Here is a 15,245-nt window from a genome sequence, read left to right on the forward strand (position 1 = left end):
CGACTCCTTTTTATTACTCGCTTCTCCCGTCTATGGAACCAACTTGCAGAAGTTGGTTCTTTCCCACTCTTCCCTCCGGAGCTTCAATTAGGCATCGCACCATCTCATCTCATGCCCCACCCTGAACCACGATCTTTATTACCCTTGTGGCGGACATATGCACCACACCCTCATTGACCCTTCGTGACCTTTTATTTCCCTCAAATCCCTTACCTGCCTTCACCCCACGGATGGAGGTCGAAGGGTCTTCACCCAGGCCGATTGATGCAATGGGAGTTCTCAGAGTTTAGAACTTTTATTTCACTCGTTCCACAAATACAAATAATAAAATCAGTAATAAATAATTCAGACAACATTTCAACTTGTAACAACTTTCTTCCTGAGTATCAAACCCAAACGAAAATTTTCTCTTCTCGTCATCATGGTGCTTCTACCGGAAGTTACGTCATACTGGCCAATGGGCCAATTGGCTGCCCGGTTTGAAGGACAGCAAATAAATAATAATGAAAAAAACCCAGAAAGCATTAAATATTTTAATAAATAACATCATAAATAATAGTACTCCATGTTATAGGTGAACGTTAAGAGTGCAGACTCTGTTCGGAACGAAGTGAAGTGCATAACCGAAGAGTGCACACGTCTTCCAGCGACGCTTCTGCAGTGGCAGATGAAAAAAGTGCCGCCATTTTGGGGAGAAAAAATACCGTCACCCAACTTGTTCGTCACCCCCTTTCCTTCGTTCTTTATCGTTTGGCATGCTCTTCCATGAGCCTCGACTGCATGTGTGTGTATATATTAAAAGCAGGAAGTGGTGAAGTTGGGAAATGTGGGAGAGATTGGACCAAAGGGATGGGTGTCGGTCAAAGACTTTTTAAAAATGCATAAAAAAAGGACTAAGAGTTGGGAGTCGGGAAGACGGGAAACTGAGACCCAGTGTGGATATTCCGCAGCATCTCCTCCAGCCAGAGCCTCCTCGCATGGTCGTGCATTGCCCGGGTACGAGCTCGTACGAGATGTGGCTCCGCAACAGCTCGCTTCCTGGATGACGAGATCAGGCAACGGGTCAGGACCCATGGACCATGGACAACACATCTCCCTTTACTCACTTAAGTGTTATCCTTTAACCCTTTGACCCGCCAACAAATATATCTTACATTGGAGTCTTCTCTCATCTCACAATCAAGATTGAAAATGGGCAAATAGCATCAAAGCCATGGATAGAGAGACACGGAGAAACCAAAAGGTACATGAAACACACCTCATAAAATGGCTCCTGTGATTGGTCGGTTGTAACAGCATGGCTGCCAGCAACTCGTTTTCGAGGTTACCAGCTCCACTGGCTTCCTGTGAAGAGGTCATGGCGAGCTCAGAGGTCAAATCCACGGATGTTGGAGGTCGAGCAAAATTCGGACAGATGAGGACGACGAAAGCGAAACAGGAAGTCAGCAGAAGAGTCGTCATTTCGGTGTAACCTGTGGGCCAGGTAACAAAATAAGGTTGGTCAGTCAGTATTAACGGGAAACCACCAAGAGAAATGAGCTTTTCCATGAGCCTCAACCGTGTGTATAACTCTACCCTAGCAAATTAGGAAGGTTCAAATTCATTTAATAATTTGAGGTTCAGGATAAGGGAGGCAAGGCGAGTGGACAAGGGAGAGTTCAATATTGTTGATAATTCTTCGTACATAATAAATAGATGGTTCTTAAATATATCCGGCAAACTACGAGACTCCAAAATGCAAAGCGTCATTTTTAAAATGCACAACACAGGGAATTTCTACATCCCAATCGTCATCACAGGGAAGTTTGGAGATGCGTCCGAACTTTCTCTCTCGACAAACTGCACCATGCTAATACAGGTAAATACAGTACATGGATACCTGTGTGTCTGAATGAACAAATGCAATATCAATAATATAGAAGAGTAAGCATATAATGAGCAAGTTTAATATTTATTTAAATGTGCATAAATGCCTCAAAAAAATGCAATAAAAAGAAGATGCTAAAAAAAAGATGCAAAAATGCAAAAAAATAAGAAACAAATGCTAAAATGGTGCAAAAATGCTAAAAAGGGTGCAAAAATGCAAACAAAAAGAAGCAAAAAAATGCTAAAAAGGGTGCGAAAATGCAAACAAAAAGAAGCAAAAAAATGCTAAAAAGGGTGCAAAAATGCAAACAAAAAGAAGCAAAAAAAATGCTAAAAAGGGTGCAAAAATGCAAACAAAAAGAAGCAAAAAAATGCTAAAAAGGGTGCAAAAATGCAAACAAAAAGAAACAAAAAAATGCTAAAAACAGTGCAAAAATGCAAACAAAAAGAAGCAAAAAATGCTAAAAACGGTGAAAAAAATGCAAAAAAAACCAAAGAAAAAATGCTAAAAAGGGTGCAAAAATGCAAACAAAAAGAAACAAAAAAATGCTAAAAACAGTGCAAAAATGCAAACAAAAAGAAGCAAAAAATGCTAAAAACGGTGAAAAAAATGCAAAAAAAAACCAAAGAAAAAATGCTAAAAAGGGTGCAAAAATGCAAACAAAAAGAAACAAAAAAATGCTAAAAACAGTGCAAAAATGCAAACAAAAAGAAGCAAAAAATGCTAAAAACGGTGAAAAAAATGCAAAAAAAACCAAAGAAAAAATGCTAAAAAGGGTGCAAAAATGCAAAAAACAAAAGCAAAAAATGCTAAAAAGGGTGTAAAAAATGCAAAAAGAAAAAAGATACAAAAAATGCAAAAAATAAAAAGATGCAAAAATTGCAAATAAAACATGCAAAAAACGTGCAAACAATGAATAAATGATGCAAGAAATGCAAAAAAATGCAAAAAAAAAGAAAAAAGAAGATGCAAAACGCAAAAATATAGATGCAAAAATTGCAAAAAATAAAAGATACAAAAATTACAAATAAAAGATGCAAAAACTTGCAAACAATGAATAAATGATGCAAGAAATGCAAAAAATGAAAAAAAAATGAAAAAAAGATGCAAAAGGCAAAAATATAGATGCAAAATTGCAAAAAATAAAAGATACAAATTCTAAAATGTCTCCTGCTTTCTCTAATATGGATTACCAGTGGAATTACGATTAACACTCATTCAATGACCCTGTGCAATTACACAAAGTCTCATTTTTCAATTGTTGATAAATTTATAAGTAAGCTGCCATAACTCGCTTATTTAAAAAAAAAAAAAATCACTCTTTTGCAAGTTGATTCACGACTCCGACTACGACCACTCCGTACTACTACCACTACCACTACCACTCCGACTACTACCACTCCGACTACTACTACTCTACTACGACGACTTTCATGACCACAATTATTCGCATATAGCATGTTGCGGAGTCGGTCGGAGAAAACTTTTGGTCCAAGTCTTTCACGAACTGGCTGGACAGGCCCGAAATTGCAATTTGCTCAGCGTGCCGGTGATAAGTTGCTCACTCATTGCAAATAGACACTGTGGGATATTTAACGTCTGCCAACTTAGCGGCTTAACGTCCACGGGAAGGGACGGCATACCTCATGGCGCAACTTAACGGCTTAACGTCCACGGGAAGGGACGGCATACCTCATGGCGCAACGGGCGCTACCTGCGGAGCACTAATCCGGCAGTTTAGAGTCGAGTTGGCAATCGAACCAAGACTTGAAAACTCTAAAGCTACAGGTGCGCTACCTCTGCACCATCCTGTCGGAATTGCAAGGTTAATGAAGTGCAATATTTATATAATTATTCAATATTTGAAAATCGGTTTTACATCCACGATGTCGATTTCGAATCGATATTCGCCACAACATGCAACAATGCAATGCTTGCTGCGCATGCGCTTGTATCCACCTGCGCTCTCCCACCACCCCCGAATCAAGAACACCCATGGACGTACCTGGTGCACCTGAGGCTTTGCAATTGCTCCAGAAAAGTGTTCTGCAGTCGTCAGTGTACGTTCCTCGTGGTGTTTCCCCGGTGGTCGTGGCCTGTGGAGATCCTCGTCTGTGCGGATCCCTGCCTCCAGCCCTTTATGTAGCTGCTTCTCCGGGAGGGATGGGCAGAGCCAGAATGTAGAGCGGAAAGAGGGAGAACATTGGAGAAAAGCGTTTATTTTTCTTACTCGTGTATTGACGAAGCGGCTTCACTATGACGTTGACGCTTGTGTGTTGTTGCCGTTTATTTATGACGTTGACAGTAAGATGCAGACTCAGTGCAGAACACTGAACACGGTTAGGGATTCAATAACGAATGGGAAATTCCCTGGCAGGCAATGGAATTACTAATATGTCAGGTAACGGGTTCGTATGATTACTAATAGGTAACGGGTTCATATGGTGACCGAGGTCGTGCCATGTCGTACTCAATAACTTAACGGATGATGTTCAGTTTGGACAACTTACAACTTCCGCTACTCCATGAACTGTGAGGGGATCTATATTGGAAGTGAAACCTGCCAGGAACTCCCATATTTGTTTTAAAGAAACATTCCTTGTTGTAAAGAACAATAGCTTAGCTAATAAGACCGGTCATGTCCAGAACCATAGCAAACCGTCAAATATCCCCAAAATGTTTCCATTCTTGGAGTTTAAACCTATAAAGTAGAGAACCAGCTGGAAGGGAGTCCGACAGGTAGGTCGTGCATTTAAACCTTTGACCGAGTTTGGCTTCGATTCATCAGAACCGACGCTAAACTGTGGGATTGGTGTTTCGCTAATTTGCAGAGCAAAGTGTGCCGTCCCCTCGGACCCCTCGGATATTAAGTCTGGTTTCCTGTCTACTAGCAATAGGTGGTGGACGTTAAAGATCCTACGGTGTCTTTTGCGGAGAGTAGGCGAGCTATGTACCTGCACGATGACCAAATTACAAGTTCTCGCCACAATCACCTTCAATGAAATGTCTGGCCTGACCAGCCGGTTCCTGGAGGATTTCAGCCAAAAACGTTCCCTGGCTGACCCACGGAAAGGTGAGAACAATTGGGCCATTAAGAGTAGAAAGGTCGGCCGGTTGGGCAACCCCTCCATCTACCCCCAACTAATTTCTCAACAATCCTCTCATCTTGAAGAAGTCGAGTTACTGAAAATGTTTGGTCTCTCTCAGCCATGATCTCTCCTGGGAAAACTCATTTCTAAGTTGAGCCCCAAAGCCAGTCAACGAGTCCGTCATGCAAAGTCCTTCCTTGGCACACTTGAACTCCTATCCACCTCCAAGGCCTTCATCCATAGCATGGTGGAGTACTGCTCTCCCCTATGGGCTGGCTCCCCTGCCTCTCATATTGCTCAGCTTGACCCTGTGGAAAGCAAGGCCTTCGAGATCATTGGAATCTCCCGTGATGAAGCTGAGTCTATGAGGCTATCACTTCGCCATCGCAGACAGGTAGCTGGTCTCTCTGTCTTCTTCCGCCTCCTTTCTCATCTTGCACCCTCTGTTCTTTCCGTGCTTTGTCCCTCCAGGTTTCTGCAGGGCACACACGGTCCACCATCAACCCAATTCTGGTGAAACTCCAGGACCACTACTCACCTCCACTCATTCGTTCCTCTTTTTCCCCACCTGTGGAATGAACTTCCACATTCTCTTCAATCTCACTCTTCCCTCCAGATCTTCAACACAGCTGTTCACAATCATCTCAGGTCATCCCCATCCAAATCGTGTTCTCTTCCACCCCCGGTAAACCCACCCCTCTCTCTCTCCCTCTCTCTCTCCTATGGTTCCCTTCGTTCTGTCACCTCCTGACCAATTCAACGTTCTCGGGCCTCCACGAGCCTCGACTTTGTATACAAAAGAAAAAAAAAGTAGTTGCAGACTGTACTGGAGTTCTCACAAATTGGTCTGCAAGAACATGTTCATCATCGTGAACTGCGTGAAATATGGAGCAGACAATAAAGGGAGAATAAGAGACAAGATGGACACAACCAGATTCAATGGGAATGTGCAGCAGGATTGATGCTGTGAAAACGGTTTATTATGGACATAAAACAATTCTCTTTCCAACAGACATGGAGACACCGGTCTTGGATATTTTCCGGATTTAAACGTTTGTGCAGATCTTAAATCTTGCAGTGGCCTTGAATGGGCCTGTGGCCTGTGGCCTGTGGTTTTTTAAGGTTCGAATTTGAACTTTTAATTTGTCCGAGGCCGAACAAAACGAGGTCGAGGCCGTTTATTCCTGAGACATGAAACACCCTGCAACCCATGCCTGCAGAAAATAGACTTTTTGGAATCCATACATCATGTAACTTTGTGAAAAAAATATCAATGGGTATGCGATCCTATGTTGAAAGTTTCATGTGAACCGCCACAGTGGTTGAGGAGAAAACGAATAAAAAAGCTAAATTTGACCCCTTAACCACCCCCCTTCTCCCCTGAATCAAAAAATGGATTATATTAAAAATTTGTGTCACAGATCGACACAAAATACCCCATAATGACAAAGTGAAAACACGCTTTTAGAAATTTTTACAAATGTATTGAAAATGAAATACAGAATTTTCTAATTTACATAAGTATTCAGCCCCTTGAGTCAATACTTCATAGAAGAGCCTTTGGCAGCGATTACAGCTTCAAATCTTCTTGATATATCTGTATCAGCTTTGCAATTTGGGGAATTTCTCCCAGTCTTCCGTATATATTTGCTCAAGCTCTGTCAAGTTGGATGGGGAGTTTTGGTGAACAGCAGTCTTCAAGTATTTCCACAGATTCTCAATGGGATTCAAGTCTGGGCTTTGGCTGGGCCACTCAAGGTCTTTCGCGGGGTCATTGGCATGTTGGAATGTAAATCTTGAACACAGTACAAGGTCTTTCACACTCTGAAGCAGGTTCTCCTCAAGGATCTTCCTGTATTTGGCTCCATTCATTGTCCCCTCTATCGTTACAAGTATCCCAGTCACAGCCGCTGAAAAGCATCCCCATAGCATGATGCTGCCACCACCATGCTTCATGGTAGGGATTGTGTTAGAGCTGTGCTCTGTTTCCACCAGACCTAGCACTTTGCATTCAGGCCAAAAAGTTCAATATTCACCTCATCAGACCACAGAATCTTTTGCCTCATTCTCTGAGTCTTTCACTTGCCTTTTGGCAAACTCCAGGCATGCTGTCATGTGCCTTTTTCTCAGTAGTGGCTTCCGTCTGGCCACTCTCCCATAACGCCTATACCTGTGAAATGCTGCAGAAACTGTCCTTCCGGCAGGTTCTCCAAACTCAGCCAAGGAACTCTGTAGTTTTGTCAGGGTTGTCATTGGGTTCTTCGTCACTTCCCTACCAAGATCCTTCTTGCCGGTTGCTCAGTTTGGTCGGACGACCAGCTCTAGGAAGAATGTGTAGTTCCATATTCTTTCCATTTCCTAATGATGGAGATCAATGTGCTATTGGGAACTTTCAACCCTCTCGAAATTGGTTTATACCCTTCCCCAGATATATGCCTCCTCACAATTCTATCTCCGAGTTCTTGGACTTCATGGTAGAGTTTCTGCTCTGACATGCACTGTCAACTGTGGGACCTTACAGTGCCTATAGAAAGTCTACACCCCCTTTCAAAATTTTCACCTTTTGTTGCATTATAGCCTGGAATTAAAATCCATTAAATCAGGCTTTTTTCCACCTTTATTTACACATCGTAACCCACAACTTCCAAGTGAAAAAACAAATTTCGGGAGATTAATTAAAAATACAAAACTAGATTATCTTTGTTAGATAAATGTCCACCCCCCTTATAATAGCAATTGTAAATTAGCTCAGGTGTAACCTTCAAAATCATACACACCAAGTTAATTGGCCTCCACCTGTGTTAAATTGTAGTGAGTCTGGTTATTTCAAAATAAAATCAACTGTTCCTTTAGATTTCCTCTGCTGGGTAGTGCATTTCACAGCAAAGACTCAACTATGAGCACCAAGGAGCTTTCAAAAAACCTCCAGGATAAGAGATTGTGGGAAAAGCACAGATCAGGGGATGGGTATAAAAAATATTTCAAAGGCCTTGAATATCCCTTGGAGCACAATCAATATGATTATTAAGAAGTGGAAGGTGCATGGTACCACCAGGACCCTGCCTAGATCAGACCGTCCCTCCAAACTGGATGACCAAGCAAGGAGGAGACTGATCAGAGAGGCCACCAAGACGCCAATGGCAATTTTAAGAGCTACAGGCCGTTATGACAAAGACTGGTCACTGTGTGCATGTGACAACAATATCCGAAGTACTCAATATGTCTGGCCTGTATGGTACGGTGGCAAGAAGGAAGCCATTACTCAAAAAAGCCCACCTTGAGTTCCATTTGAGGTATGCAAAATACCACTCCAGACATTCTGAAGCCACATGGCAAAAAGTTTTGAGGTCTGATGAAACCAAGATGGAACTTTTTGGCCAAAATGCAAAATGTTACATTTGGTGCAAATCCACCACAGCACATCACCCAAAGAACACCATCCCTACTATGAAGCATAGTGGTGGCAGCATCATGTTGTGGGGATGTTTCTCATCAGCAGGGACTGGGGCACTTGTCTGGATAGAAGGGAAAATGGATGGAGCAAAATACAGAAAAATCCTAGAGGAAAACCTGCTGCCCTCTGTAAGAAAGCTGAAATTGGGACGGAAGTTCGCCTTTCAACATGAAAACGACCCGAAGCACACAGCCAAAGCTACACTGGAGTGGTTGAGGAACAAAAAGATAAATGTCCTTGAGTGGCCCAGTCAGAGCCCCGACCTAAATCCAATCGAAAACCATGTGGCATGATTTGAAGATTGCTGTCCATAAACTATCCCCACACAACTTGAGTGGGATTGAACAGTTTTGTACAGAAGAATGGGCAAATATTGGATTGCTGCAATTGCTGTCAAAGGTGCTTCCACCAAGTAATCTCTTCCACCCCATATCTATGCCTCCTCACAATTATACGTTGGAGTTCAACGGACAGTTCCTTGGACTTCATGGTAGCGTTTCTGCTCTGACATGCACTGTCAACTGTGGGACCTTATATAGAAAGGTATGTATCTTTCTAAATCATGTCCAATCACCTGAATTGGCCATCGACTCCAATCAAGTTGTAGACATCTCAAGGATGAGTAAAGGAAATTGCATGTACCTGAGCTCAATTTAGACTTAGCCAGGGACTCAATTTAGTCATAGCAAAGGGATTGAATACTTATTGACTCAAGACTTTTGAGGTTTTCATTTTTAATTGTTTTGTAAAAATTTATATTAAAAAATCCACTTTGACATTATGGGGTATTATGTGTGGATCAGTGGCAAAAAAATCTCATTTTAATCCATTTAAAATTCAGGCTGTAAAAACAAAATGTGAAAAAGGTCAAGGGGTGTGAATACTTTCTGAAAGCACTGTACGTACGTACGTTCACATTTGATTAAAATGTTTTCTCCTCACAAACTACCTGCCCGACATGAACCAAATTTATTACGATGCATCAGGGCAGCAAGGTCTTATGGGGTTTGTGCTCCCCATTTGGATGCGCCCCCTAAAAAGGAGGAATAAGGGGGGGTTGCCTCAAATATTGGTATTTCATTCAAAAATCTTCTCAGAAACAGCCAGACAGATCCAGACCAAACTCACAACAGGGCATCGGGACCATGCCCTAACCTTGAGTTGTGTTCCGCATGGCGGTATCTCCCCCGGAAAAGGCCTATGGGCCCCATACCGAATACCTCATTTTTACTAAAAACATCTTCTCCACAACTACCTGAGCGATACGGACCAAATTTGGTACTATGCACCAAGACAGTCTCATGGGATTGTGCTCCCCATCTGGATCCACCCATTTAAAGGGGTTAAAAGAGGAGTTGTGCCCCAGACGGGGGTTTCGCCTCAAATTCAGGTAACGTATTTTTAAATCTTCTCAGAAAATATGGGGAAATAACCGTCAGTGTCCCATGGGCCTAAATTTTTGAAAGAAATCCCGCACATCTCCAAATTTTTGACAACATTCATGCCAATTTAGAATAGGGTAGGAGTTGTACTGTCACTGTTGTACTGTTGTACTGTCAGACCCCAATGCTGCTCTTCCCTTTTGAGAGCAGCCTCAGGAAACGCTGAAGTAGGGCAGTTTGCTGCTGCACTCAGAGAGAGAGAGAGAGAGAGAGAGCCTGTTTGCCGCTGCACTCAGAGAGAGAGAGAGAGAGAGAGAGAGAGAGCCTGTTTGCCGCTGCACTCAGAGAGAGAGAGAGAGAGCCTGTTTGCGGCTGCACTCAGAGAGAGAGAGAGCCTGTTTGCCACTGCACTCAGAGAGAGAGAGAGAGCCTGTTTGCCGCTGCAGAGAGAGAGAGAGAGAGAGAGCCTGTTTGCCGCTGCACTCAGAGAGAGAGAGAGAGAGAGAGAGAGAGCCTGTTTTCCGCTACACTCAGAGAGAGAGAGAGAGAGAGAGAGAGCCTGTTTGCCGCTGCACTCAGAGAGAGAGAGAGAGAGAGAGAGCCTGTTTGCCGCTGCACTCAGAGAGAGAGAGAGAGAGAGAGAGAGAAAGCCTGTTTGCCGCTGCACTCAGAGAGTCTGGAACAAACTCCCTCACTCTCTTCAATCCCACTCCACCCTCCAGGTCTTTAAAACAGCTGTTCACCACCATCTCTTATCTTCCCCCATCCAAAACCTTGATCTTTTCTATTCCCGCTAATTTCACCCCAAATCCACTTTTTTGAAATACCAACTTCTGTCCTGGAAGTTCTTGGTGTCCTTGTGTTCTATACTTCTCCCACCCCCCCCCCCATTCCCACGCCTCCTCCCCCAAGCCCTCTCCCTCCCACACTTCTCCCTGCTCTCAAATGTTGTGTTTGTGTGCTTCCCCTTCTCTCCCCATCTTGTCTTCCGCTCCCTCTTTTTATATATCTTGTTTGTCTGGTTGATTTGTTTGTGAAATAAATGTTAGCTCTTTCACGAGCCTCGATTCAGTATACAAAAAAAAAAAAAGAGAGAGAGAGAGAGAGAGAGAGAGAGAGAGAGAGATAGAGCCTGTTTGCCGCTGCACTCAGAGAGAGAGAGAGAGAGAGAGAGCCTGTTTGCCGCTGCACTCAGAGAGAGAGCCTGTTTGCCGCTACACTCAGAGAGAGAGCCTGTTTGCCGCTGCACTCAGAGAGAGAGCCTGTTTGCCGCTACACTCACAGAGAGAGAGCCTGTTTGCCGCTACACTCAGAGAGAGAGCCTGTTTGCCGCTACACTTAGAGAGAGAGCCTGTTTGCCGCTACACTCAGAGAGAGAGCCTGTTTGCCGCTGCACTCAGAGAGAGAGCCTGTTTGCCGCTGCACTCAGAGAGAGAGAGAGAGAGAGAGAGCCTGTTTGCCGCTACACTCAGAGAGAGAGCCTGTTTGCCGCTACACTCAGAGAGAGAGCCTGTTTGCCGCTACACTCAGAGAGAGAGCCTGTTTGCCGCTGCACTCAGAGAGAGAGCCTGTTTGCCGCTGCACTCAGAGAGAGAGCCTGTTTGCCGCTGCACTCAGAGAGAGAGCTTGTTTGCCGCTACACTCAGAGAGAGAGCCTGTTTGCCGCTACACTCAGAGAGAGAGCCTGTTTGCCGCTGCACTCAGAGAGAGAGCCTGTTTGCCGCTACACTCAGAGAGAGAGCCTGTTTGCCGCTGCACTCAGAGAGAGAGCCTGTTTGCCGCTGCACTCAGAGAGAGAGCCTGTTTGCCGCTGCACTCAGAGAGAGAGCCTGTTTGCCGCTGCACTCAGAGAGAGAGCCTGTTTGCCGCTGCACTCAGAGAGAGAGAGCCTGTTTGCCGCTACACCCAGAGAGAGAGCCTGTTTGCCGCTACACTCAGAGAGAGAGCCTGTTTGCCGCTGCACTCAGAGAGAGAGCCTGTTTGCCGCTGCACTCAGAGAGAGAGCCTGTTTGCCGCTGCACTCAGAGAGAGAGCCTGTTTGCCGCTGCACTCAGAGAGAGAGCCTGTTTGCCGCTGCACTCAGAGAGAGAGCCTGTTTGCCGCTGCACTCAGAGAGAGAGCCTGTTTGCCGCTGCGCCCAGAGAGACTGCCATGTTGTTAGGCGGTGCTGAGCACTCCGTTCTGTTGGAGTTCTTGCTTTGAATCAATGAAGCCGCTTGGCAGGTGATCGAAAGGTGCTTGCTAAGGGAACGCACCCCTTGGTGTATATGTACCAATATCATATAAAATAGGCCCGAGTGGGCTGACGGTCTCTTGAGGTTGTAGTTCAGACCGCTGCTGATTTTGGGGAAACCCCTGGGAGCCCCCTGATCCGAAATCAAAGAAACCGAGGACTGAGGGATCTTTTAGACCATTGAGTAGAAGAGCTGTTTCGGGTTTCAGAGGAATTGCTTGATAAATACGGGACAAGTAGCGATCTGAAGTTTCAGCGGGAACTCCCACCTGGGAGCCCCCATGATCTGAAATCGAAAAGTCGAAGCCTGACTGATTGTGGGGGGTACTATCTGGTATTCATTTGTCAGGTATCAGAACAACCAGTCGAATGATAAGGGAGGAGGAGCAAAAATAGCAAAAAGTTAACGGACATCCGGACATCACGAGCCATTTTATAAGGTCATTTCACCGAGATGACGTAATGGCAAATTATACGTCATAATCATCATCATCGTCATGATATACAATGAACTATAATTACCGTCGCCTGAGGAGAAGGTATTGCATTTGAGTCTGTTTGTCTGTCTGTTTGTTTGTTTGTCCGCACAGAATAAATATGATTTTCTCTGCAACCGTTGGTCCGATTGACAGGAAATTTTCACTATAGGTGAAACTCCACCTGTATAATTTTTTAAATGATAATTATGACGTCATAGGTCACGTGCTACAGGCGACATCTTGTAAATCCAAAAAACTTTGCACCTCTATCTCCAAAAGTGCTGCATAGAAAAAATTGGGACATGGCTCCTTGTGAAGAACTCTCCATGTGAAATAACATGTTAATGCTGATGTCACAGGTGCCTCCATTATGACGTCATAAAACGACAAGTACATAAATTCTTCGGATCAAGATGAAATTTCTTGAGCGTCATCTAGGGATAGATTGGTGGAGGGGGAAAAAATGACCCTTTAGAACCCTCTAGAATTGCTATTAGCTTTGTGTGTGAACTTTGAATAACAGATGCGATGGTAACAATACAAATCTGATGGGTCAAACGGAAAATTCAAGAGCTGAACATTTTGCCAACTCTTCTCAGAGAAACTGACGATTTTGGATCGATCTTGGAGAAAAAGACGCATTAAACTAAACGAACAGATGTTTTTGGGGTTACCTGCGCGGCCGCATCGCTACTCGCAGCCATGTTTACTGTTACTCCGCTCAGAGCGTGCGGCAAATTTGATTGGTCGAGACAGTGTAAAATTATTCCTCAGTACTACTATAATGGGAATTCATGGAAGTGTCAACAAGGCAATTTCTGTTCTACCATGTTCAAACATTTAATTCAATGGAAAAAACAAACAAACATTAAAGTCTGAAAAGAAAACATTTCCACAAAAACAACAACATTAAATCAAATTTTATCGCCGCTGATGCACCGTCTTTTACACCGCCTTAGTTAGCACGTTACATTAGTTATTCGTGCCTGTTTGTGTCCTTTATGACGTCACTAAAAACAGTGAATTTCAAACAGTTCAAAATTTCAAACAAAAACAGTGAAATAGTTTGGAATGATTTAAAATGTTGTTTGACTCCCAGACAGACAAGCAATTACCGTACCCCTGTGTGCGCATGCGCGATCGGGACGAGATTCGTACAATTCGCCAAACTCAGCCAAAGCACGTACAGTACATATACTGCGGGTTGGTGTTCTATTGTTTAAAATATAAAATTCAATTTAAATTAATTATTTCCTCGATCATATGAACAGACTGACTGGTATACATAGAGGTCGACAAAGTAAATCAATATTTATTTATTTAAACTCTGTTTTACGTTTCGCGCGCGGACTCGTGAAAATAAATAACAAACATTCACAAACTAAATAGTAAATACTGTACAACAAACAATAGCATGTTTATTCGACCATATTGCACATTTTCCATTTGTGTGTTAGGGTTAGACATCTATCTATAATTCCAGTAATCTCTGTACGTTTGTACGTTTGTACGTTTGTCTGTCTGTGACCGCTGTTTCTCGACAACCACGGGTCCGATATACTTTTAACTTGCCAGGTATATTGCTGGGGACCCGAGGATGTGCCTTTTCAAGGTTTCATATTAATCGGACAATTACTTACCGAGCTATGTACAAAAAACGATTCAACCAATCAGAGAGCAGCGAACGATCGCGTGTGCCGGCGTTGCGAATGGACCAAACCATTCCATGTAAATAGAGGGGGGGGGTTCTGTGGTCGTTGCGAATGGACGAAACCATTTCATGTAAATAGAGGGGGGGGATTGTCACTGTACTCGCAAGCCGTTCGCCGTTCGCTTTGGCGTTGCGAATGGACCAAACCATTTCATGTAAATAGAGGGGGGGGATATAATTTTAGATAGATATATAGTACGGGCATATATATAGTACGGGCATGCCCTAGTCTATCTATAATTCCAGTAATCTCTGTGTGTATGCGACCGCTGTTTCTCGACAACTACCGGTCCGATATACTTGAAACTTGCCAGGTATATTGCTGGGGACCCGAGGATGTGCCTTTTCAAGGTTTGAAATTAATCGGACAAGTAGTTACCGAGCTATGTCCAAAAAACGATTCGACCAATCAGAGAGCAGCGAGCTACCGAGCTATGGCGATTTAGCCGTTCGCCGTTCGCTTTGGCTTTGCGAATGGACCAAACCATTTCATGTAAATAGAGGGGGGGGGGGGGTTCTACCGTACTCGCAAGCCGTTCGCTTTGGCTTTGCGAATGGACCAAACCATTTCATGTAAATAGAGGGGGGGGATATAATTTTAGATATATATATAGTACGGGCATGCCCTAGTTTATATACAAAACTAGCACGGCACTTAGTCGAGAGCATACCTCCACCTGGTTCGCCATATCACTCAATGGTGAAAAATCACTTTTAAAATTCTACTAGCCGGATCCGCATCTTCACCAAAATTGAATAGATTCTTCCTTGTCACACACACAACCTGTCCAACAAGTTTCGTCTAAATCCATCCATAACTTTTTGAGACATCCTGCTATGTACCGTTTTTGTCCCTATCTCCCAATGGTGAAGAATCACTTAAAAATTATACTATCCGGATCCCAATCCGGATCTTCACCAAAATCTAGTCATTTCGTCCTTGTCTCATACGCGACATTTCTGACAAATTTCGTCCGAATCCGTCCACAACTTTTTGAGATATTTTGTTCACAGACAAACGGACAGACAA

The 15,245-nt window shown here is 43.6% G+C and overlaps 1 protein-coding gene across 1 annotated transcript; it reads right to left on the reverse strand.

The window, feature by feature from the left end:
• Nucleotides 1-278: 278 nt before the first annotated feature.
• On the reverse strand, nt 279-3,978 carry LOC144888561 (uncharacterized). The gene is made up of 3 exons (XM_078766968.1): nt 3,873-3,978; nt 1,259-1,472; nt 279-1,038 (listed from the first exon to the last, which is right to left on the reverse strand). Exons 2-3 carry the CDS (start codon nt 1,459-1,461, stop codon nt 894-896), a joined length of 348 nt encoding a protein of 115 aa, XP_078623094.1. The 5' UTR covers nt 1,462-1,472; nt 3,873-3,978; the 3' UTR covers nt 279-893.
• Nucleotides 3,979-15,245: the final 11,267 nt, after the last annotated feature.

The sequence above is a fragment of the Myxine glutinosa genome, chromosome 13, assembly GCF_964187855.1.
Source record: "Myxine glutinosa chromosome 13, kmMyxGlut1.1, whole genome shotgun sequence".
Taxonomy (NCBI): Eukaryota; Metazoa; Chordata; class Myxini; order Myxiniformes; family Myxinidae; genus Myxine; species Myxine glutinosa.